Below are 27,022 nucleotides of genomic sequence, written 5' to 3'. Positions count from 1 at the left end.
AGAATAAGTAATAAAAACTGATCTCATCTACTTTGCTAGTCTTTTTTTCTCTTATTCTGCATTCAGAAAAGCACAGCAGTATGATTTTTGCATTATGACATTTTGCTACAGCTTTAAATGCTTAACATTTTTTGTTATTTTCCTATTATTTTTCAATTATTCTGTGTAATCTTCTCCCTTCACTGTCTTCTAATAGTGACAATTAAAAACAAGTAAAGCAGACACCCGAGCGAACAACACTGAATGATGAAAGACTGTAACTGCTTTAGTGTCAGACCCACTAATTAGCCAATAATGGAAATGCAGAATGGAAATCAGGATCAACATAAATAAGTAAAAAAAAAAAATATTATCCACATATAACTGCTTATTATTTTATTAAAGTGGATTAACTCACTTACTTTTGTAATGTCTTCATTGACCCCAAAATATAGAAACTGGGAAATGACAGCTCACTTAATGAGGCAAGGAGTGTAAACCAGCAGCCCCAGGTTGGTTGGGGCCCACTGCCCTAGTGGTATGGCAGTGATAATAAAAGAAAGAACATACTTAGCTTCTATTTAATATTGGCTAGACACACACAATAATATAATATTCAAAGGAGGGCTACTGTCGAAAGCATGATGCAGTTGTGGGGTTCCTGCACTCGACTCTGGCCTGCTTCAAGAGAGAGTGTGGTAGACATGTTTCCTAAGTGATGTCTTTCACCTGTCTGTAGGTGAGCTCTAATGTTCAGTGTAGTTGTCTGACCTTAATACTATGTTCAGGTTCCAAAATAAGAGCATACATTTGCCAAACATGGGATTCATTCACAGGGACACTCTAAATAGTAGACAGTGGCCCCTGACCACATATGGGTCATCACCCAACAGGGAGCCCATCAGCACTTTCAAAGTCATCATCCACTTGTCTCTTTCCATCTCCCTGTTAGGAGAGTCCAAATGCACCAACAGACGTGTGTGTTTAGACTTTAGGAACACCCTGCTCCTTTCTTATTGGCTCATATGCCCACAAGGCCTCACCATCAGTTTTTAATTGGCTCTCAGGGAACCAATGTAAAGGCAATGAAAGGCATTTCTGTTTGGATGTCAGGCTTTCCAGAAATGCCTACAAAAAGAAAGTTCCATGTAAATGTCGCTTACCAGCATGTAATATTTGTATCTAACATCACTGTCAGCATTTCTTTCATTACCTGCGTCCAACGTTATATCAGGGCATTCCTGGGGACATGTGCTCGTATCACAAGAGTGGCCTAACATGCACACTGCAGGTCGACCTCCTTGGATATGCTGAAATGGCGATGGCAGCCATTATCCTCGCTCAGCCACATTTTGCCTTTACTTCCTCCTGATGGGTTCATAGCAACCTGCTTCGTCCAAGAATGCTGTGAACTGGAGCTTTTGTTCTGTTCTTTCTTTCCAATTTACTCCACACCTTTGAAAACAAACTTTACAACGCAAATAAACAGTTATACTATTGTGTGTACATTTTGGATGATTATGTACATATCTATTTGTGTTACTGCTTTTTATTTGTAAATCTGCGAAAGAACTCCAATTTTCTTCCATGAGAAACATCCAATGTCAAGACCGTCTTTACAGCAGGCAAAATATACAAAACCGGACATGAGCACAGCATACGGGGATACCGTTTGGATGAGGTGGCGGTGGGCTTTATAAGGAAAACATCAAACTGAATTCCGATTCTTTAATGCACTTCAGTCTCGAGCAGGAAGGACTCTGAGCATTCAAGGCAGGTTGTACACTGGCGGTCAAAGGTTCAGAGAACACCTCAGTGTTTATGGAAATGCACGCTGTTTAATGTCTTAATGTTTCATGAAATCAAGTCATAGAACAAATAAACAATGGCAAATGAAAAAATAAGTCAAGGAATCATTAATCATATTGTAATAATATATTGTAATATTTCTATCGCACTATTATATTGTATTGAGGATTACTTGTGTTCTGTTCTGTGTATTGTGTTGTATTTACCCCCCTTTTTTTTTTTTTGACATCGACTGCATGCCCAACCTACCTGGAAAGGGGTCTCTCTTTGAATTGCCCTTCCCAAGGTTTCTTCCAATTTTTTCCCTACAAAGGGTTTTTTTGGGAGTTTTTCCTTGTCTTCTTAGAGAGTCAAGGCTGGGGGCCTGTCCAGTAGCAGGACCTGTTAAAGCCCATTGCTGCACTTGTGTGATTTTGGGCTAAACAAAAATAAATTGTGTTGTATTGTATTAAGTGCACAAAATTTTATTCAGATTTTTTATTTGAATAAGTAGTTGAATTAACAGCCAAGCTGTGGTAACCCTTTTGATTCAGGAAGCCAGTCACTCTGCCAAGTCAGCAACTCTGCCTCCAGCAAAGGAACCCCAGACCAGCACACCTCCTTCTCCATGTTTGATAGTTGCCGTCGCACACTGAGGAGCCATCCTTTCACAAACTCGATGGCATACAAACACCCTGCGTGATGAACCAAAGATTTCAAATTTTGATTCATTGGCCAATAAGACTTATTTCCAGTCTGCAGTAGTCCACAGCCGGTATTTCAAGGCCCTATTTTGTCCTTTAAGGAAGGGCTTTCTTACTGCCAGTCTCCCTGTCAAACCTGCAGTACAAACTCTCCTCTTCACAGTAGACATTGAGACTTGCTTTTGTCGACCACTGTTAAGCTGTGCTTGAAGCTGTTGTGCTGTGAGGGGTCTATCACTACTCAAGGCGGTGACCCTCTGAAAGTTTTCTTCCAATTGGGTTGTGACTTTGAATCTGCTAGATGTCTTCCTATCAGAATTAGTTTCCGTTGCCTTTGGACTGTGTATTCACTGACACTGATTGTATTTGTAATTTCTCTAAATGAAAGGCCTTCACTTCTAATGTTAATACTGCTTTGTCTCATTTCATTTGTTAATTGCCATTTTCTTGACATCATCACTGGAATCTTGTCCAAGTAGAACTTCATATGGTGTAGTAACACAGTCTGTTCCAACTCTGCTTTAAGACAGACTGAGGGGTTTTTAAGTAATCAACAGAAGTTGGGACACCTGTGCAAATTGCTTCAACTTCCATCCATCCATCCATTTTCCAACCCGCTGAATCCGAACACAGGGTCACGGGGGTCTGCTGGAGCCAATCCCAGCCAACACAGGGCACAAGGCAGGAACCAATCCCGGGCAGGGTGCCATTGCTTCAACTTGCAAAGCTTAATTTACTTTAACTGCTGCAGAGCATCTGTAAGGTGTAACCTATTAGTTGTTCCCTGAAGAAGGCCCATTTGTTATATTATGAAATTTCCCTTTTTTCGGTTTTTGCTAACCTAAAATTTAAATTTAAACCTCTGACAGTTTACTGCTTACATTATACCATTTTAGGTCATTCGTTGCATTTCAACTGATTAAATTTGAAGAAAAACTGGAAAAACGGAGGTGTTCTAAAATATTTCACCGGTAGTGTACTCTCAAGGATTCGACATGAATCCCCCAACTTCACAATACTGGTACACTAAGGGCAGTGGCAAAGCGTGTGCAACAAAGTACCCCGCCATGCAGGGCAAGTTCGGTCTTCACTAAACAAGCACACCCAATGCTTTTCGCTTGTTATCATACATCATACATTTCTTAGCTTTCTCACAAAATTATTGACACATGAAAATAATGTATCTTCAACAAATAAAAACAGAGAAACGTTTAAAATGGAAATACACCTTTAATGTACAGTATATTATATACAAACGTACATGTACAACAGAGTTAAATGGCAGGCGTTATTACCCAAGACAAACAAACAAAAGCCATCACTCCTGAAAGAAAGGGAGAGGAAAGGACTACGTCATACTTCAGGGCCCTGAACTCAGCCACTAGACATTAAGGCAGATTAAGGCAACCAATGGAAACCCCCCCGTCGAGTGTCCTGACAGGCTGACCCACACTCATTGGTCAACACTAACACCTCAGGTGTCTCCATTTCAGGTCTTCAAGAAAGGCAGCTAAGGAGAAAAAAAAAAAATTTGCACAAGAATGGACAAACACCCTCAACTGGACATGGGCAGCATGAATGAATTTGACCCAATGTCTGATGTGCATCTGGCCAGTGCAGTTCACAGCTCCATCATTGCATTGCCCCCCCAACTCCTAAGCTGCAGTGTGGTGTATGTATGGCTCCATTCCAGCCCCCCGCTACGACTATGTCTGGACTACATTACTATCACATTGGGGGGCTTTTAATTTAAACTCTGGTGTGTGTTTAATGTCACTCCTGTTATTCCTACACCCCATTGCTCCGTGAGACTGCAGCATTCACCAATCAGCATGGTGGCATCTGCAACTCACAGTGCCACAATTGTGCTTCATGTCACATGTCACCAAAGACCAGTAAGACCTTTTCTTTCTCCCAAGTCAGATGCAGGATTGGTTTTCTCAGTGGCAGCAGCTTTAATGAGCATCGTGAAGACTTTAAGGAGACTGGTGCCACATCCGCTTTTTCTTCCCTTCAGTTCTGCATGAATGGCTCTTGATTGTGGACATAATAGGAATTCCATTTTTATTTCTACAACTCTGCTGCATTTGTTTATAAGATTTCTATTGGCAACCACAATTTGCCATTACACGCCAAGCAATTGCGTGCACCTAAAAAACACCAAACCGTCTGTGTGCAGTAACATCAGTCGAGCGGTAAGGCACTAGAAAATCCTAGGGCACAGCATCTTATCCCAATTATATAGGAGTTGTTTTTTTTTTACCATTTCAGCAAGGATTTATTATATTGCAAAAAAAAATGCACACTTTTGGTAAATAATAACTGCTGCTCCAAGCGTCTAATCCAATTTTGTTTCCAGGGGCATGGAAAATATCTGACCTCCTTAAACCTAAATCAGCCGCCATCTTCTGGGATACAACGTGACTATTACCACCATTCTTCATCATTTATATATGAAAATCACTAAATGTGTCCTTGTATGCAGCAAAAAGTAAAAAGCGATTAGGCCCAATGTGGATGAATGTATTAAAACAGGAGACACATGCTGCTATGACTGCTATGTATTGGGACAACCTGTAACACAATCTACATTAGCCTCTCTCTTTCTCTTTCATTTTAATTGGCACCTATAAAAGGCTCAAAGAGGCCAGGACTTAGTGGTATTCAAGGTACTGGTTTCCAAAACAATGGCACCGTCATCTAAAAAGCTGGGATTTCTCTTCAGGCCACAAACCTGAGGCCACGCTGATGTCAGGACTAAACAGACACTACCACTCCTGGGAACAGAAATAGCTGACAGTTAAAACCTCCATAGAAAGGAGGAGCACAGAGGTAAGAAGAATATGTGGTGCCATAACTGAATTTCCAGCATGAACCTGTAGAAAAACCTGTGGGCCTATCTGTTCGCTACCGTCACCGTCGGCAGAATATATCCTTCCACAACTATTCATGCATTTAGTTAGGTGACGTTGCCATTGCTGGAAGCATACCTGGAACTCTGCTACTGGAACTCCCATGAGTTCCTTTGTCAGTGGCAGTTTTTATTTTTGGGAAGAGCCAAAAATCACAAGGGGCTATTTCCAAGTGAGGTGAACAGGGTGGATGATCCAAATTCATAATTGATTTCTTATGCAGGAAGTCGTAAACACTGAGCGGATCATGGCTTGGGGCACTGTCGTGATGGATGAACCACTTTTGGTGTCGTCGTTCTTATCTTTTCACCCCTCTTTTACTCTCCTGTGCCACTTAAAGACACTTGACTTGTTCATAGCATCCTCACCATGCGCCACTTTCAACAGCTCCGACGTTTCACGGTCGTTCCGGGAATTAAATGATCACAACTGGTAAAGCAGTTCAATTGCTAAAGAGTCCCACTTTATCCATTATCTTCTGTTAACTAACACGAGTGCAGCGGGCTTTTCTAACTGTGGTTCTCTTGTGGGCCTGGACACCACCATCTTGGGTTAGTTAAGACAATCCTGTGCACCTTGACAAAAGGGCAGAGGGATGCAACAGAACTTTTCCTGGAGGTGACATTTCACACATGGCTTGGCAAATAACTGGGTACTTTAACCTATTTCTGGACTCCTGCTTTCCTTCAATAAAAACAGATGGATGTCGGAATAAAGTAGTGTGTCTGTGCATGGGTTGGGGCAGCAAAGAAATGCATCAATGCATTAAGATGAGATAATGAGATCTGCATTATTTAATTCAGAAGTGCATCCAGATTACAAAGTTGTATCAAAACCTTTTTTCTTTACCAAAAATTCCTGCCAGGTATGCTAAATTACATCTTACATGTTCATTTTTCGTTTTAACATTTTAAAATAAATACCTTGTTAGCACGTTTACCAAGTTGTTTCCTTCTTTCAACAAACAGTAGTGACAAAAATACAGAAGAAGAGCCATTTTAATGGATATGTAATGCTTAAACTGTAAATAAGCGCTACAAGATTACAACAGTCCTCAATTGATTTCCATTCTGCTTGACCTTACACTGAGTCTTGTACAAATCAAGCGTGTTATTTCAAAGAGGATGACAGGAAGAAAATGAGAATACAATTTCAAGGTTTCCGAGGGTCCAGGACTTCCAGCTTGGTTAGGACAGCAAAAACAGCTCAGACTAGGATTAGAAAACACAAGAGTAATCAGCCTCGGCTCTTCGCTGATAAACAGACCTGGCCATGCCCTTGGCACTAGCTACCAGACCAGGTCTTTCTCCTTTTTTTTTTATTAACTGTTTCAAAAAAAAACCCACACAGTTTCTTTCTGTCCACATCATTTAGGTAGCTTGATTATCACACATTGGCCAGTTTTGGTCTATTAAAGACATCAGGCGGTCATCATCGAAGGAAGTGAACCTGTCACTATCTAGCATGTCTTGGGTGTAGGTCTGCTGGGCCAGATTGCCCTCCTCATCATTACTTTCGAGCAGATGCAGGATGCTGTTTTCGTGGTTCATCATAGTGTTTTGACCGGCTGGGTTCTGCTGATGGTGGGTCGACTGAGTAGCAGTGGGCACCACGCTCTGTGACATCTGTGTACTGCTGGCACTGGCAAAGTTGGTTTCCTGCATTTGGCAGTTTTGAGAATCTGTCAGCAGTTTATGAAAATCATCTGTGTCGATGCTGTCTAAATTAAGAGGGGTGTTGCCAACATGTATCTCTGGAAAGTCAATACCTGTTCCATCTGTCAAGCTTGTGGGGAGGTGGGGAAAATCCATTTTAAACTTCATACTGTGGCTTCCTGCCAAAACTGGTTGGTCTGGAGCTACGATGCCTGACCAGTTGTTGTCAATAAGGTCATTCAAGTTGACCGTAGGATACTCTGTCCCCTGATAGGGTATCTGGCTGGCAGCAGTGGGCACAGTGGACATAGGAGTCATGGCGGTCACAAACTGCTGTGATTGTCCTGCTGATGGCTGCACTGGAGCTACTGTACCAGTGGAAAACAGACTTGGACTGAAAGAAATCGAAGTATTTGATTGGGGCTTGCAGGGCATCAGTGTGTTATGGCTGGCAGCATTTGCAGGAGGAGCAATCGGATTCACTATATGGGGAAGAAAAAGGAAAATTGTTACAAACAGGATCAACAATTTATAAAAAAAATCAAAAACATGACAGCAGAGTGAACGTTCATCATTAGAATGAATGCCAACAAGCACAGGCGTCTGTTCTCACTCTCTCTTCTTTGTAAAACAGATTAAATGGTTGTAAGTCACCTTGGATAAAAGCATCAGCCAAATAAGAAATGCAAGTGTAAATGAGTTTGTAAAGTAATAAAAGACTTATGTTTTATTTATTTATTTATATATTTTTTTTTACTTTTTTTTGACAAATAGGACACTGAAATGTGAATGGTTTTGCTCATTGACACTTAAGCAGTCAAACATTGGGAAGTGAAACAGCAAACTACCTAACATTCTGACCCTTAACACTAAGCCAGGGGTCCCCAACCCCTGGCCGTCTATCAGCCGGGCTGCGAGACTGCGGGTCTCCCGGAAATTCAGTGTGTGAAGGGCTACAGCAAAATGGCTGCCTTCTTCACGGAGGACACTTCGTTTCGCACAGAATACTAGGTGGGCGGGGCTATGCAGCAGTGCTGAGAGAGAGAGAGAGAGAGAGAGAGAGAGAGAGAGAGAGAGAGAGGATGGAGAGCGAGAGAGAGACCGAGCATTTTTTGCAATTTGATACTGGCTATTGGGCTATTCATACTATTGGGCACCTCACCTTTACCCATCCCTGCCTTACCCACTCTGCAGAGTATCCAGCAGAGTCAGAGTGCTGGAGGAGCCTCAAAGGACAAGCACAGGCTAGTGTGGAACAGGCCGCGCAGCAGCGCCATGTGGAAATTCTGAGGAGGCAGCATCAGCTCCTGCGGAGGCGGTGGAGCAGCCGCCCGTGGTGCAGAAGGTACCCGGAGGTAGGGAGAGGGGACACCTGGTCGGCTGTGACAGTGGGAGGGGCAGAAGTTAGCAGCACATTTGAAGCTGCAGCCACCATCTTGGAGCCAGCGTGTGTGGGGCTGTGAGGGGGAGAAGCAGTGAGAGCTTAAAGGCACAGGGGCAGGGTTTTGGCAGCGCCAATTTTAAACACACTTTTGCACCTTCTGCATTCTGGCGAGTTGTATAATTATATATTACGATATTACGACAACATAATAATAATAGAAATGTAATGTATAAATCCCCCTGCAACTGTCCCCCGAAGTTCCCTGGAAAAATTGGCTTCTATGAAACAGGTCTTTGGTTTCAAAAAGGTTGGGGACCACCGCACTACGCCATACTGCAGGCCTTCAGTAATGCACAATCATCTACTACGGCTTCAGGGACAGCCACAAAGAGGGATGTTCTTGTAGACCACACTCATACCCAGTATAGAAAATAACCATACAAAAATAGTTCACACACAGTATACACACATGGGGATGGACCCTGGGAGAATACAAAGTAAAACAAGAAATCCAGATGCCTCTCTGAAGGCCCATTTAAACTTGTTGTGTCTGCGTCACTGCAAGAGTCTACTAGAGTGCACGGGAAGTAAATTTCATCAACGGTTATGGGGCATACATGCCACATCAGAGACCATGTACCTCCAGAATTTTGTGACCGCACAGTCCTGTGCACATTGACTATGCATATGCTAGACTAGAAAACATGGGCTAATTGGAGGAACAGTTGTGTGAAGTGATTTGTTGCTACATGCACCTACACGATCCACATTAAAAACACACAGAAATAGCCAAATGTGCACAAATTCATGGTGCGAAAGTGGCTAGACTTTGAGTAAAGATTGAAGTTTGTACAGGATCAATATGTAAAGGCAAATAAAAAACTTTGGAGGAAAAGCCAGGGGACTCTACAAAAACACAGTATCATGCACTGAATGCTTGAACTATAAACAGACCTGGACGCACATCCTCTGTGCATGACCATGCTATCCTTGAATTTGAACGGGCCTTGAGCCTAACTGAACACCTGTTGAACCCCATATACAGTACCTGGCAGAGCAGATCAGCCTTTCTTCAACTTGCCACTTTATTCTGTCCCCTCCCATGTATTTTCTTCTCTCTCCGTTGTCTCTATTCCCCCTACCTCGTGCTCTTGCCCCAGCTCACCTCAAAACTATGGACACTTTGAACTTGCTGGCTCTTGGCAATTGTAAGTCTCATCCCTAGAGTCACGTCAAGGGCCAGAGGCAAGGTTATTATAGTTTTGCCTTTTTATATTAGTTTTTATTTCTATATTTTTCCTGACCTTACTTGGAAATTCAGTTTAGTTTTCCTTCATCGTGTATTTTTAGTTTTAGTTTAGTTTTTATTTCACAAAGACATTTCTATTTTATTTTTATATATATTAGTTTCAGTTTTAGTTTTAGTAATTATGGCATGGAGCACCTACGGAGTTAGTTTTGTGTCACAATCAGACAGAACTGTACACTTAACAGATTTGGATACGAGTTTAATGTTTGTGGAAGCTTACTGCACTACATGGTTTACTATCTGGTTTTGTTTTTGTCTAATAAAAACAAGCATAATCAAAACTAGACGCTGAATATGAACAATTTTACACAATTTTATAATTTTTTAAATATTTTCTCATTAAATCACAGGGGCTTAGGAAGAACAGGGCTCTTAGACCTGAATGAGTGTGCAGACCCCACCTAGCTGTATTGAGGGAAACAAAGAACAACAAGCATGTAGTGTCAAGGTTAGGGGCAGTGAGACTTGAATAGACCACCATAAAGGACAGTAAACCCATAATGAGCAGAGCAAGAACAGGTAATAGGAGTACGGACAGGCATAAAACAACAGAGACAGAGTATGAAATTAAGAACAACATATACATTATCTAAACCTGTTTATCCAGAGTAGGACTGCAGGAAATCTGGAGTCTACCCCAGTAGGCTTGTATGCAAGGCAGGAAAAATCCCTGGTGTGCAATATGTATGATAAGGCTGATGTTAAGAACAAAAAGAATTGTTTATTATTTCAACTATCTATTTTGAGAGAGAGAGAAAAACATTGAAAAAAGGGAGACAAATATTTTAAAATATAATTCTGCTAATGGATTACTTTCACAATAGCAGGTATTTTGAGTTGTGAATAGGAAATAAAAAAGAAATTAATAAATATGGAACAAATACAAAAACCCATTAGTATGTTTAGTTTTTCATCACTTGTCAGACTCTCTACCTTTGTTTGTGTCGCTTTGTTGTTAAACAATGTTTTTAAAGCAAAAGTGATTGATCAGCAACAATATGCTGATCTTGTATGATGACCTAGTCAGTCTCTCGATCAGTGGCGTTTTATTTTCAAAAACCGGGAGTGCTCTCCCCTCGACTTTCTTGTATACTCAGATATGGGGATGGATATTTGAGGAGTAAACCGCAAGACAATGATTATATTTTTATATTATGTACATTAAGGAACCATCAACAACAAATCCAATTAATAATAAATTGAACAATTATTATAAAAGTAAAGTTGAATAAATCGGACTCTGCAGCTGTATAAATTAAAAAAAAAAAAAAAAAAATCGAGTATGTGTTTAGGTAAAGTACCACTTCCGGGTGATGGATTTGGCCCAAAAGTTAATACAAATCTATAATTGTGGTATAACAACCACATGCCAAATTTCATCCATCTATCTAGTTGCGTTTTTGAGTGCGTTTTTGAGTTTTATAGTGTTTACACACACACACACACACACGTGTGCGCACACACACAATTCCAAAAAACAGTATTGTTGGACACTGGTTAGTCTATAATGTCAAGATTCATCAAAATATCGAGGTCGAATTTTTTCATGATTACTATACTTTCTCTATACTTGTAAATGAGAAAGTAAAAACGATTTCTCCTGTGCAAAGTGGCAGGTGAATTGCTGTCAACAAAAAGCAAACACCAGGGAAATAAACTGAAACGTTACTCACTCGTGATTTTTCTGTCCATATGGTAAACGTTTTGTTGACCAGCACATTCTGATTTCAGCTGTTTGAATTACATCTTGATATACAACAAGCACAAAGAAAGGCGGTCCGCAAATCGCTTTCTATTTCACACGCTTTACGCACCCGCACTCAGCTTTCTCTGTCACCACAAATGCTGTGTGAACAGCTGCCCTCCTTCACCAGCCGCCGTTTACTGGATGAAGATATGCGGGCGGCTTGTGGTGGATGACTTTCTGTTTTAGAGTTAAAACTTACAAGGGTTAAAGACTAACGGCAAGAATATACATTCAAAAACGAAAACTAAATATATTTTAGTAAATTATTATTTTATTTCAATTAGTCTTTACAGCAACTTTAATAGTTTCGTTTAGTTTTAGTTTTTCATTTCAGTTATGTTAATTATTTTATTTCAGTTTACGAAAATGTTTTTTTAATAATAGTTTCAGTTTTGATTTTAGTTTTCGTTAACTATAATAACCTTGGCCAGAGGTGACATTATTTTTGTAATAGGGACACCAGACTACAGTCCCCTCTAGTACCTCCCCAGCCTAAGTGTCATTACCTTTGGAATGGTTTAAGGGGTCAATGCCTCACCTTTTAATGGGGTGACATGCCCTCTGTTTTCACAGCCTGGGACTGTGTGCAATCCTCCATGTATTCACATTTTTCATCAGTATATGCTGGGTTACCTGTCCTTGGGCATTTTTGGGAAACGAACTCTTTCCTGTTGGGTTACACTTGCTTTTCTTGTTCCTGGGAACCCCCGTCTGAAGCTGTTCTGGGGCTTACCATGCCTACACATGACATATTACCCACTGGCTGTGCCCATCCTCCTATTAGATGTTCACTGCTAGCATCTACTTCTGTGTCTTTCATAGGGTCTTATCTGAACCCTGCTTCTTCACTGTATCACTAAATGCTTGAAAGCCCTTGGTGCACCAGGCCAATCATCATAAGATATTAAAAAATGACATCCTAGTAGCCCACTAGTGTGATTAGAGGAAACATTTGTTTTTACATGGACAATGTAGTAAAGGAAGTATGGTGGGAAAGTTTTGCGAAGATGTTTAAATATATACTAGGCCAAACCCCAGTTGCGGCCTACGACTTTCTTGATATTTTAGTTTATAATTTAAAAATGGAATAGGAATCTGAAAATCTAACAACATCACATTAAAATTTGATAAATTCTGAAAAGATACCAGACATATACATTATATGTAGGTTTTAAAATAAGCCTGATTTAAAATGTGACATAAAAACATCACATAAAATCATTGCACTTTTAGGCTTAGGATTTTATATATATATTATATATAGTAGATTTAAAATTTAAAAAATGGTTGTTGCAATGTCAAGACTGCAAAACAAAAAAGCAGTTCTTGGCTCTCAACATCGTGCTGAGTGCCTTTGTGAAGCCCTCTGTAGTAGTAGCTACAGATTCTGATGTTTTCTTGTGTTTTGACCCAGTGGCTGTTTTTTTTTTGGATGCTTTCTTGTGCTTTCTGTTTTTTGTTGTTGCTTATCTGGTGTATGTCAATCAGTTTTCCTGCTTTTTTGATTTATTTAGCTTTTTCATACTTTGATAGTACTTCATCTTATGCTTTTGTCTTCCAGTCAGTTTTTTCTAGATACTCTTTCTGAATCATGGATTTAATAAAAATAATTAACTTTATATTTGGTGGTGACAGGTTCAGTTCCCAAATACGTATCTGTGTGGGCCTGCACTCATTCCATGACACGGGACAATGTTTCGTTCGTCATCCTTAAGGTTCAGTCTGTGTCTCGTGCTGCTGTTTCGTCGATGCAAGTGTATATCACACGTGTATTTCAAGGTGTGCTCGCAGTTGAAAATCCAATGATGAGCAATGCAGAAAAGATTTTAAGTTTGTTGGACAGTAACAGGAAAGTGTCATTTATCCGTGGAGGAAAATATATTCACAAAAGTTGCAAATACACTGGGAATGATTATAAAATTAAAGCAAGATTGAGAGGACTATTATAGAAGATCTAATGTATTAAAACACACGCAAAGATGGTCATCAGTGTGGCCATGAAATCTATAAAAAAAATAAAATTTCATATGGTGCTCTAAGGTCAATGTGCACAAAAGTTTTGAATTGTGCCAATAAATGGAATTCCTCCCTGTTATGTTTTTAAACAATTAGGGATTAAATGACAATACCAATAATATTCTAAAATCATGATAAAGTGAAATAAAGAGACATACTTACCCTGCAGCAGTGGTTTGGAAGAAATTGATCTTTTCGGTGTGGCAATAGCCCTGTGACTCATTGTGGCAGCACCTGGAATGAAAGAAACACATTTGACTGCAGCTCTTTCTGGACTCATTACTCCAATGTAATAATAATAATAATCTTAATACATAATTCGCCTGCCTCCTCACTCACTCACTCACTCACTCATGTTCGTCCGAAGCCGAATGCGCAGTTGCCTTCTGCGCAGCTGCCCGAAAAACCTTACGAGACCGACATCCAACCCCAACATCGCAGCAGGCGGTGGATTTACGGCCGCAAAAATTCAAAGAGAAAGGTGACTTCGATTAAAGCTCTACAGGCCTGAAAGGCGATTTCGACTACAGCTCGAGGCCTAATTACGCATTCTGATTCAATTATACATTCATTCAATACACCTATATCAGGTTTGTGTTGCGTATACTTATTACTATTCCATATTGTACTGGAACATTCATCATTCAATATTATACTATAGGCCTGTAAAATTCACCAACTAACAGTACAAGCCTGTACAGTAATGAGTAAAGTGGATTACAATCATTACAAAACAACTTCTTCATTACTTATCATTTGTTCTTCATACACTGCTGACATAAACTCATGCCCGTTTCATCTTACGTTGTCGAAACAGGCTCTTTATCTAGTTATAATAATAATAATAATAATAATACTACAGGCTGAATCAAAAGTAAGCAACACTGAGGCAGCCAGCATGGCCATTTGTAGTGGTGGATGAAAGAAACTAGAACTGAATGTTGATGGAGTAAGAACACGTAACCAGGCCATCTGGACAAAAAACAGTGTTAAATGTGCAAGGAAAACCCTGACACCCAACTCGTACATAGATCATTTAAGTCAGTGTTCATCAATTTGGCACCACAATGACTTGATACTCTTAACAGAATAAAAAAAAAAAAAATTCCCAAGATGGTTATTCTCTTTGCTAGAATATAAAGCCTGAAGTACTTTTTTTGTAATTTAAAAGTAGAACTGTCCATCCAGCTTATGCAGATAAGGAATGGGAGAGGCTACTGCCTATCCCAATAGCGCTGGCAGTATGTAAGTAGCCAGAAGAGATGAAGAAATTAAATGCGACTCTGAAGGTTATCTCCTGAAGGTACGTCACTGGATTTACTGAAATGTCAGAGCAACAGTTAAGACAGATTGACAGGACTAGGGTTAAACTCACCTGGGAAAGAGGCATTGAGCAAGAAGTTCTGGAAGGTGCTGTGCGTGCGCTTCTTCTTCTCATTCACCTTGTATTGGTCTGCATAAATGGTTGGGAATACACAGAGTTAATCAAGGCACAGTGGTCAGAGAAGCCATGAAATTAGCATTCAACCACCTACCATCAAAAACCTCTCATTTACTGAAGGCAATTCAATACATCCACCTGTTGTACTCGTTAAGTTTATTTGATTGATTGATTGTATGTATCTGTCCTGTGAGTATGAATCATTGTTTTATGTTTCTGCTGTTGTATGCATCTGAATTTCCCCATGGGTTTAATGAAGTTTATCTAATCTAATCTAAAGTACTAGAGAGTGCCTTAAGGACAATTCTGTTGTAGTCTAACTGGCTTGAGTCAAACAATAAATGAATAAGGTGACAAACAAGTTTGTATAGCAAAATAAAATGCAAAGATAATAAACAGATGCTTTCCTAAACCAAAAGGGAAATCATTTTTTAGAAGACTGCTTGAGAATACACATCTCACACAAAGTCTTAACTTTCACAAAGTGGCCATTGATGAGCAGCCCAGACTTGACGCTGCACTACATGAGATGTCATGGTGGTCAGCTGGTTAAGCTCAATTATCTAATAGCTTGCAGAATATAACGTTGGTGAGCATTACGTCACAGAAAAAACAAAAAAGTAAAACTAAACAAAAATAGAAATAAACACAAAATCATTGCTTGAATCCTAACAGTACGCAAGATGCTTGTTCACATTATTTTCTCAGACAATATATCAATATAAATAAATTTATATATATATATATATATATATATATATATATTCAGTACTGTCCAAAAGTTTAAGGCAGATGTGAAAAAATGCTGTAAACAAAGAATGCTTTCAGAAATATAAATAATGATTGTTTATTGTTATCAATTTACAAAATGCAAAGTGAGCGAACAAAAGAGAAATCTAAATCAAATCAATATTTGGTGTTACTACCTTTTGCCTTCAAACCAGCATCAATTCTTATAGGTACACTTGCACAAAGTCAGGGATTTTGTAGGATTCTAGTCAGGTGTATCATCAACCAATTATACCAAAGAGGTGCTAATGATCATCAATGTCACACGTAGGTTGAAACACAGTCATTAACTGAAACAGAAACAGCTGTGTAGGAGGCTTAAAACTGGGTGAGGAACAGCCAAACTCTGCTACCAAGGTGAGGTTGTGGAAGACAGTATCATGTCATGGCAAGATTGAGCACAGCAACAAGACACAAGGTAGTTATACTGCATCAGCAAGGTCTCTCCCAGACAAAGATTTCAAAGCAGACTGGGGTTTCAAGATGTGCTGTACCAGCTCTTTTGAAGAAGCACAAAGAGACGGGCAACATTGAGGATCGTAGACGCAGTGGTCGGCCAAGGAAACTTAGTGCAGCAGATGAAAGACACATCAATCTTATTACCCTTCGAAATCGGAAGATGTCCTGCAGTGCCATCAGCTCAGAACTGGCAGAAACCAGTGGGATCCAGGTACACCCATCTACTGTCCGGAGAAGTCTTCATGGAAGAGTTGCAGCCAAAAAAGTCATACCTCCGACGTGGAAATAAGGCCAAGCGACTCAAGTATGCACGAAAACATAGGAACTGGGGTGCAGAAAAATGGCAGCAGGTGCTCTGGACTGATGAGTCAAAAGTTGAAATATTTGGCTGTAGCAGAAGGCAGTTTGTTCGTTGAAGGGCTGGAGAGCGGTACAATAATGAGTGTCTACAGGCAACAGTGAAGCATGGTGGAGGTTCCTTGAACGTTTGTGGCTGCATTTCTGCAAATGGAGTTGGAGATTTGGTCAGGATTAATGGTGTTCTCAATGCTGAGAAATACAGGCAGATACTTATCCATCATGCAATACCATCAGGGAGGTGTATGATTGGCCCCAAATTTATTCTGCAGCAGGACAACGACCCCAAACATACAGCCAAAGTCATTAAGAACTATCTTCAGCGTAAAGAAGAACAAGAAGTCCTGGAAGTGATGGTATGGCCCCCACAGAGCCCTGATCTCAACATCATCGAGTGTGTCTGGGATTACATGAAGAGACAGAAGGATTTGAGGAAGCCAACATCCACAGAAGATCTGTGATTAGTTCTCCAAGATGTCTGGAACAACCTACCAGCCGAGTTCCTTCAAAAACTGTGTGCAAGTGTACTTAGAAGAATTGATGCTTTTTGAAGGCAAAGGGTGGTCACACCAAATATTGATTTGATTTAGATTTCTCTTTTGTTCATTCACTGCATTTTGTTGATTGATGAAAATAAATGATTAACACTTCCATTTTTGAAAGCATTCTTTGTTTACAGCATTTTTTTCACAATTGCCTAAAACTTTTGCACAGTACTATGTGTGTGTGTATATATGTATGTGTATATATATATATATATATATATATATATATATATATATATATATATATATATATATATATATATATATATAAACATCAACATATGATTACATAAAAACAAAGCCATTTGGCTCTATGCTGTAGAATGAGCGCTACATGGAATCTGTAGAGGTGGCTCGGTGCATTTTTAGGATAAACACTGACTGGATTTTTAAAACTCTTTGTACCTGGCCTCATGTGAAGTACACACTGAGCTTTCTTGAGTGTACGTGCTGTGATTTTCAGATTGCTGGGGTTACCATGGCTGCTTTGCATGTGTAACATGTTGATTACAATGAGAGTGATCTCTTTTAGAAATTGTCCTTTAATGAACATGGGAAGCCAAGCATTCAATTGTTACAGTAAAGGCAATGATGAGTATACCAAAAAAAAAGAAAAAAAAAAGTTCTTTTTCAACTAAATTTCAATTCATTTTATCTAGAGAATTCTTTTTTTTACTTGCAAATGTAGCAAACTAGATTTGAGGTGGATGAATACATAAGTGAATGCTGAGGACTTTTGTGCACACATGTTGCCATGCAGGAAGTTCAGTCACAGGTCATTTCCTTGATCATCAGCTGACCATTTAGCTGAGCTGCAGAAGTCACTGCTCATCATTCTCAGAGTCCTAAGTACACATCTCAGCTGTGCATTTTGAGGGCAGAGAGCTGCAGAAGCTTAACTGACACTCTTAGCAATCCCCTACAAGAAACAGCATTGCCCCCCAAATGTATCACATATATATGATCTGCTTCTCGCAACTGAGAGGACATGGCGGGTGTTTGCCGTCTGGACGACCAACCACAAGTGTTACCTGGTAGGTAACCATCCAAGTAATCAGATTTTGATTCAGACCTAGGAATATAATACTTCGATCTTCACCCTGTCAAGTAAGCAAACCAGCCGAAGTGGTACAACGTTAGAAGCTTTGCCTCAGGTGCTGACTCTCAAGGTTCGATCCCTGTAAGGGGAAGTAAAACCTGTTGAGCTCCAAATTAGAGAGAAACACAAGTTATGTACTCTTTGTATTATCTGGCAGGAACTGTATCACTATATATACGCATGCAAAGGAGATGCAGAAGGATCAGCTGCTGGTTTGCTGCTACCGCTACCAAGCTGCATGACCTGCATGTCGCACTGTGCGTTGATCATTTAAAAGCCTGTACAGCAGCTGTCCTTTTGTCTCACTTCCTTGTCTCGTGGGACGTTAAAGTATCTCTGAGAAATTGTAAGTAGGGCGTGATGGGATTTCAAAGTGTCTCTCCGAGATGATCACATTTCGACCCAAGATTTTTTATATCATGGATAGATAGAGATATGGTGAAAACTACTGTTTTTAATTAAGCCTTGTTTCATATACGTACATTACAGAAAACAAACAATGTGACAACTTGTAGTTATGGAAAAGCATTTTCTTTTATGTTGTAGGTATTATGAAATTAAAGATAAATATTTTTGTACATATTAAAAGTATGTATTTTAAGGAAATTTTATTTATTTTAAAAAATGAACAGCTGTCTATTATTTAATTATAAAAATAAAATTTGATATAGAACATAACACTTTCTTTTGCTATGCAGGAGCTTAGCGTAAATAGTTTTTTAAAGGAATAAAGTGGGAAAAAAAATTGCTGTCCGAATCGGCTGATCAAGTAAAATGAAATTGGTGATCAGTATTGGCCTTAAAAACCTGACTGGAGCATCGTTACTGAAAGATAAACCCCTCACTTTCTGAATTTTCGCATTGGAATTAATAAAGTTTATCTAATTTAAGAAAGGTACCATCATTTACCTGTCTCATCTGGCAGATACTGAAAGTCCATTGGCTCGCTGACCTCTTTGTCGGAAGGCCGATGAAGCTGCATCTTAATTTTAATGGGTTCAGTGATTGCAGTGTTGTGGTATGGGGGTGTGCGAAATACAATGGCTACTTGCCGGTGAACATCAGCCTGAGAGAAGTTCCCCTTTCCTTCCCAGGAGTCATGAAAAAAGCGTACTTCAATATCCTCTGTAGTGACAAGATAAATATTAAGGTCAAAATCCTCAGATGTAAAGACAAAGTACATGGAAAAGAAAATACTCCAGTGTTACTCCAGTCCTGATCTAGACAGCTTTTCAGCACAATTTTCTTTCTTTCTTTTTTTTTTAATTTAATTGGCTGGTGCCTTCTTGGGTAAATTAATTAGGAGATATAAAGGTGACATTTCTCTTGAAAGTGACTGCATGATAATTCATACTTGCATCCAAGATGAAAAGCTGATACCACCAAGGTTGGCCAGACAGATGGAGCTTCTAATAAGCACTTTTGTTTGGGCAAGTGAGGTAAAATAGAGGGGATTTCAATGGCCCTCTGGAAATTCCGTAGTTTTTATTCAATACATGTGTAATTCTGTTTAGTAAATTGTCTGGCATATATTCTAGTGAACTGAATGAGCAAGCACAACACAAAGAGCATTTTATAAATAATTTCCAACTTTGGTCTGATTATTCATGCCTTAAGAAAATATCTTAGATCTGTAGCAATTCCTAAAATCATTCTATCATTTACAGGAATCAGGAAATGCCTAGCTGGCGATGTATTGCACAAAAACATACCATAAAGTATTCTGCTAATAACCTGAAAATTTTAGTCAGAGAAAAAAAAAAAAAGATAAAAGCATCACATGGACAATTAAGACAAAATGAAAGACTAATAAGATCTTACCTTTTTGTACTTTATCACACAACAAGAATATCTCATCTCCACCCCTGCAGCTGCCAGAGTTTCTGTTTACTCGGCAGATCTTCAATTCTGCGGTGTTCGGGGCTCCTGTTATTACATTAAAGATTAGAGTTGGCTAACAAGATTACAATAAACCTGTCATTTAGTTTTTTTTTTTTTTTTTAAAGACTGACAATTGGCAATCATTATTTGTCACATAAAAAGTGAAGTAACTTCAAACTGATAAGAACATTGGAAAGGTTTGTCTAATAATTTCAATGTTTCAGATTTTTGCCACGTTTAAATTGTACTAGCTTAGTAACTGGACTGTGAACATACGGTTATCATAGATAGGCTGGGAGACAACTGGCTCCAGTCGGTGAATGTCTCCTGTGGGTAGCGTGATGAATATTTGGAAGCAAAGCCGAACAGCATTCAGGTCGTATTCTTCATTCTCAATTTGCTCTACAGGAACTAAAAAGAAAAAAACAATGTCACATTTTTTTTCCCCTCTACAATTAGTTATTTTCTAGAATAATCCTAAACAATTAAAAATAGGATTATAAAAGCAGACCGCCTCCAGTTATAAAGAATCAAGCGCACAACGAATAAACCGTTTTATCAAAATAAAAATTTGAAACTATTTTTTTTGATTTGTGGATTTCTTATGTGTGAAAGAAATTGATCTATGGTGCATTTACTCAGTTGTGTGTTCGCAAAATTTTAACAAGTCCAAAGGCTTAATGAATGACTAGCATATATCCTCAAATTTTTTTTTTTTTTTTTTTTAGAATTGTTCTGCATAAAGTTTCTTTATTCGAACTTAAAACACAAGGGGAAAAGGAGTTAATTTTTTTTTGTTTTTTTTTATTATTTGATTGTTATGATACTCCTAAGTGATTAAAACAAGATGGCTGGCTAGCAGTGGTGTGAGAGTTGTCGTGTAAGACCGTTAATTAACCAATAATTTCCCATCAGGTGTTACCTCAAATGGTGCTGTAATTGGATCAGCTACTACAGTAAACACTAGACTGTCTGAAAAATGAGCAAAGATTTGATTCCAATATGATCTTAACCTGCAGAGCATTCCCAAAATGTGACCCACTGAGGCAGGTGCCTGGTGCACTGCTCACAATTAGGGTCTTGATTTTGGGTAACCAAGAGAGGAGTTTCAGGATTTACGGCTCTCTGAGACATTAGACCATCATTTGTATCCAGTGTTTATCTATCTATCCCATAAGCTACCTGAAAGGTCCTATCCCCTCAGATCATTTAGAGGTGCAACCTTTTGAAAACTCAGGTATAGCCTGTTGGTACCAACTGTATCTTTTTAAACAGTGATATGGTATAGTTTCCACAACAGATAATGACAAAAGGCTGGGAAAGTTGGCCAGGTTTCTTTTAGCAAAGTATCAAATTCTCATGTAATGGTTTTGATGAAAGAGTCAGTTTGATGCACTGCTGTTCAAAGAAGAATGCAAACATATTGTCAACGTTCAAATCCTTAGAATTATCAATACTGAGCATATTCCAAATGTTAAATACTGTGTATTTAATGTAGGTGTAAATATATGATTGCCTCGTAAAGATAGAATTAAATGTAACAGCTCAGCTTTCAAGTGTCTTCTGCACTGGCACCATATTCTAAGTGAGTATTAAAAAAAGTAGCTTTCGACTTTATTGCAAATACTTATTTGCTGCTGATGCATAGTGCAAAGCATACAAGGGAGGATTTACTGTAGGATTTCATCTCCATAGCTAACCAAGCAGGTACAAACACAATTATGACTGTTTCCTTACATAATCTCATAATTCAAATACAGTAGACCCCCGCAAAGTCGCGGTTCAGAGTTCACCGCCTCAGTCATTTGCAGATTTTTTCTTAGAACCTATTTAATAATTGTTAGCAGAAACCGCAAATATCCTCCACAATTTTTATGGCTTTTATTGTGGTAATACTGCACTGTAGAGAGACCAGGAAGCAACTGTATTGGAAAACGCGGCATGGGATGGTGAAAGTAGCCAACAGAATTTGAAACTGTGAAACTGCAACTCCCAGCAGTGGCTCTGATTGGTCTTCTGCTGAGGGTGCTGGGGCTGTTGGGATGTCAGTGTGGCTTTTAAAAAAGGGGGCCGGTGACCAAAAGCAAAAAGAAAGTTTTTGTAATTTGTGTTACAAGTTTCTGTCTGCCTGCCTGCCTTCTGTTGGGTTACCTGTACTTATGTGTTTTATCCTGGATCGTCTGCCGTCTGCCTGTGTACATGAGGCTGTGTACATGTAAGTGAATTCATGGCCATCCTGCAAAGAAAGGAGCACTCCTGAACCCATCCACCCGTCTTCACCATTTCAGGAACTAACGGTAGGACTATCTTTAGATTCCCATTGAACGTGCGGATCTCTGGACTATCAAATTTCATCTTTACGTTTCATCTGTTGCCGTTTTTCATGATTTACTCTGTGTGTTTTGTTTGTGCTGTGTTGTATTTAATGTGTAATCGCCATAAGGGGAACAGGGGTGGTATCGTTGTTTTCATTTATTTTAATTACATTCTTTATTTGCTATTTGATTACCGGTTTGCTTTGTTTTTGTCTGTTTGTGAGTGCGTGCGGGTCTGGCCAAGGCTGGGTGCATCCCTGGAATCTCCACCATAAAAATAAATAAATCGTCATCTTCTCGAAGGTGTGAATCTTAGCGGCACTGGACCCTACAGCATTATTCATTTCTCCTTGCTGCTGATTGACTGTGACGCATCCCCAGCTAATTGTTCTTCAAAAAACCCTCTTAAAAAACACTGATAGACTACCTTCACATTGCTCCCTTGTGGCTGCTGTGTCACGTGATATGCTTCTCGTGCGACGCTACGCATACTTAAAAGCCTGAACAGCACGTGTCCTTTTTGGCTGATTGCTTTGTTTCTCTCTCCTCCCACAGACATTCTCTGCTCCTGTTGCGGGTCCCACTCCCGTTGTGCTCCCCTATGATGTTTGCCTATTCTTTTAATCGATAATGAACTGCATAATGAGATTGTTTTACTTCTGAAAGAGACATGTTTGTTTGAAGTGTTTGAATAAAGTTCCTGTCTCTACAATCTCCTGTGATTCTGTGCAATTCTGTGACACCCTGCAGCACTGCAGCCTGATTGTCTCTGGGATTGAGCCACTGCACTATAGCCCACCAGCATCAGCGCTTACCTCTGTGTGCTTGCGTGCAGCCAGTTCAAGAGCAGTTGGCTCTGTGATTTCGTCTATGGTGTCAGTTACACCTTGTACATATTGTTCCAGTAGTTTTTTTTAAATAGTTTTTACAGATCATTAGCAGTGTGTAAAATGACCAGTGTTGCAGCAATTGTGATGCTCTTTGCATGAAAAAAGTGTTCCATTAAAATTTAACTTTTTCTTTGTGAATTGTGACGTTTACTTAAAGTGCAGCAAAAAAGTATTTGGTGTCCAGGAATGCATTAACCCCCAAGTATGTGGCAGTTTAAGAGTTAAAGCCCCAAGATGCCGCCGAAACGAGCTGCACCGTCTAAGGCTTTTGGCAATGAAAACGCGCTTGAATGAACTACTGTACATATAGCGGTAACATCAGTATTTTACATTCTAGCACTGCGGGAGACACAGCAGTACAGCATACAGGTTTACCTTTATATTCTTTATTTTTAGGTAATGTATTAAGCTGCGTTTGAAATTAAAAAGTGTTTTGGGGTCATATTTAGGGTTTAAACTATAAAAATAGGCATTTTTTTAACCACATCCAAAATTTGCGTTTTTTCACAATTCGTGGGTGCTCTAGGTACGTAACCCCCACGAATTTTGGGGGTGTACTGTATTCATAACCCGGTAGAAGAGCTCAAAGTTAGAGTGGAACCACAGCACTACCTAAGTTCAGATCTTTACCTAAATCATTACCTAAAAATAATTTAGACATTTTGAAGTCTGTATTTCTATATATTCTTCAGTTCTTTAAAATTAATAAAGATAGCTATTCAGTTTTGGCCAAGACAGTATAAGGCTGACAATTCCAACTGCTGAGCAGTGTCTCTTCAGGCATTCATAAACAGTCAAAACAAACAAAAGAAAGGTTCATTGCATGCTTTATGAGCCAGTAAAACACACGTATTAGTTTTAATATTGACTGTGCCATTTAAAAATAAGTTTTAGTCTCCTGAGTAAAAATTTAAAAAAAAAAAAACGGTGTCAAGATCAGGGTGCAGTGTCATAAAAGTGTCTTCAAAATTGCTCAAGGACTTTACTAAATGCTGCATGCCAATTTACTGCTCAAGTGAGACTCCGGGACTACACATGCATTCAACTGCCTCACCCACACCACATCCCTTTTACTGACCTACACAATACACAACAGCAAGTCCCCATTTCTGTCTTTTACTACACTGCGCAAGGACTGAGGAATTCCACTGCAATGCAATGTCAATACAATATTACAAGTTCAACCAATTTTTAATTTATTAGTTAAGGTAAATAACACTGTAACTTATTACAATAGTTTAAATGTGAAAATGCTAATCAGGAATACACATCACCCATGATGTCTTGTTTTAATTAGTAGCTTCATGTCTAAGCTGTGTACTCACTGTTAAATGGGTTGTTCTTTGTGCGGATTCTGCAACTGATGGCTTCAGCAACGTCCTTCTTCTTCACACACTGAATTCCCAAGTTTTGAAAGCTGTGTATATAAACCATAAAATTCAGTGTTACTTTTAGCATGTCCGTGTTTCTTAAAAGTGGTCAGGCCTGTGCTAACTGTGAACAGAAAGAGGTGACAAACTCACCCTTAATGTCAATACTCCTAAGAAGGCCTGTGTTCTGTCAGTTCAAACATCCATGATCAAGCTAAAGTTACCTCTTTTGAATAAAGATTCTCAAATATGTTGTCATTTTTAAAGCCATAGCTTCTGGCTAAAGCACACTTTATTTTTGTGTAACATACAGAACAACTTTAGTTGCACCGATTGCATATTCACGTTACATTTATGTATTTCACTGGTATTTTAATACAAAGTAAATTTGGTTTGTACATCTCCTTAAATGTTTTCCCAAGTGGACACTCCACTTGCTTAGGTTTCTTCGTTGGGTCAGCAACAGGCAGCCACGTGCTATACAATCCAACTTTACCAACACACTAAGTCACACAACTTACTAGTCCCTTCATTGCACATCGTCTTTAATCATTTCAGTGTTTTTGCACAAAGTGCAGTAAAAACTGCCCACCATGAACTGTCTAAGGGTTGAATGCTGACTGAAGTGATCTCAGACCAACTGTCCTCCATAGCCTCACCATATAAATGTTAACAACCAAGTGGTCAAAGTAATGCTGCTTCTGTGCTTGAGTGTTAAAAAAAAGAAAACCTATATAAAGTACAATTTCTGAAAAAATAACACACAAAATACCTATGAATGCGTCTGTCCTGCAGTTCTGCTTCATAGTATCCATGCTTGCAGTCTTTACCCACCAGCTCGTGAGGGTGAGGCTTATATGGGGAAGTTTTGGTGACCAAGGAAATTCGAACTCGCACTGGGCCAGAATAATTGTGGATCTGAAAAAAAAGAAAAGAGGATCAGTGCTCAACATTCTCCTCTCATTAACAGTGACTTAAAAGATCTGGTTGATAATTAAAACAGTCGTTCACTCCATGGCCTATTACAAAAGGACACCTGAAGCAGCATAGCCAGGGTATATTGAGGGTCACTACGTAGATAAAGCATAGCTATAATGTTTATGGAAAAACACAGTACATTTTGTATTCGTAATATGGGCAAAATTTCACATTATTCAATAATTTTTTTCACATATAGGTTGTTGTCAACACAGGGTCAGTGCAATAAAAACATAAATGATGCCATCTGCCTGTCACTCACTGTCTCCTGGTTGGGCTCATGTGAAGGACTGCATACTTTACATTGTAAAGTCTGCTCTTGGTTATGACGAAAAATATACCCTCTGTGATATAGCAGGGCCCCGGCTTCCAAAAAAAAAAAAGCACCAAGTTTTTAATCCATAGAGCTGTGTCGCTCTCCATGGGTGAGATTGCACGACCGTGGGGAGTTAATGAGGTAGTTGGAGCAAGTCACACCTGCACGTGTGGTTGCGATCATTCTCAATTGCTTCATTGGCTTCCTGCGGCGTGTGATTAAGGCGCTGTGCCCATGGAGACACGAGTCTATATATACGGGTCGGCACAAGGAAAGGGGGAAGAAAATCAAAGAAAAGAAGGAATGAGGTTAAAAGTCGTGAAAAGGCAGTCTTAGCAGGTGGGTCTGGCAACCTGGAAGGAGGAGACAGCACGAGCTGGGGCCCCATGAAGAAGAGTTAGCTGTGGCGCTCTAGGGGCTAGTTTGCTGCACTGAACACCCAGGTGGAGTGTGGCAAGCAAGGCAGGAGCACTCCCTAGGCTTCCAAGGTGCGACTACATGAGCACGAAGGAAGAAGGGAGGAGAGCCGACCTTGGACGGTCTGGCCGTGATGCCTGGTGGCAGCCAAGACAGAGGTCAGCCGAAAGGAGCTTGTGGCTGCTGAGTCTCCTCCGGCTACTCGAGCAATGGGTTAGTCGGGGAGCATGAGAAGTAGGTGGACAGAGATCGGAACAAGTTAGGCTGCATTTTAACCTTGGATTTTAATGGATTTATTTATTATATTTTATTCTCACTTTTCACTGGATTTTATGGATTTAAATATGTACTTTGTTTTTGAACACTGTACCATTGGCCCTTTTGTTGGTTTTACTTGTGTTTTGACTTTGCTTTTAATAAAGGCACTTGAGCACTTTTTCCACCATCCTCTGGCATCATCAGTGAATTGTCCTCATGTCAGCTCATCTCGGTCATAACTATCGACTGTGTTGGTTCCACAGACTCCCATGGAGTTGGAAGAGGGAGTCTGTAGGGGACTGGAATCGTCACACCATCTTCTGCCTAAGCTGTAATTAACTGTTCCACAAAGATGTACTGGACAGTTTTACCTCACAGGCAAATAAACAACACAGAAGGTGCATGGACACTAC

At 39.5% G+C, this 27,022-nt stretch overlaps 1 protein-coding gene across 1 annotated transcript in view; it reads right to left on the bottom strand.

The window, feature by feature from the left end:
- Positions 1-6,148: 6,148 nt before the first annotated feature.
- The window catches only part of rela (v-rel avian reticuloendotheliosis viral oncogene homolog A), an 83,284-nt gene continuing 62,410 nt past the window's right edge, over positions 6,149-27,022 (bottom strand). Inside the window, exons 4-11 of the mRNA XM_028803024.2 lie at positions 25,413-25,558; positions 24,596-24,687; positions 20,342-20,476; positions 20,006-20,110; positions 19,094-19,309; positions 14,870-14,947; positions 13,657-13,728; positions 6,149-7,520 (exon numbers count right to left, since the gene is read on the bottom strand). Of these exons, the coding sequence (XP_028658857.1) occupies positions 6,754-7,520; positions 13,657-13,728; positions 14,870-14,947; positions 19,094-19,309; positions 20,006-20,110; positions 20,342-20,476; positions 24,596-24,687; positions 25,413-25,558 (1,611 nt within the window). The 3' untranslated portion in view covers positions 6,149-6,753. The remainder of the gene's footprint in view (positions 7,521-13,656; positions 13,729-14,869; positions 14,948-19,093; positions 19,310-20,005; positions 20,111-20,341; positions 20,477-24,595; positions 24,688-25,412; positions 25,559-27,022) is intronic.

This window comes from Erpetoichthys calabaricus, chromosome 1 (assembly GCF_900747795.2).
Source record: "Erpetoichthys calabaricus chromosome 1, fErpCal1.3, whole genome shotgun sequence".
NCBI classification, from domain to species: domain Eukaryota; kingdom Metazoa; phylum Chordata; class Cladistia; order Polypteriformes; family Polypteridae; genus Erpetoichthys; species Erpetoichthys calabaricus.
Note: the sequence above shows the minus strand (reverse complement) of the source record. Positions and strands in the feature narration are given on the sequence as shown.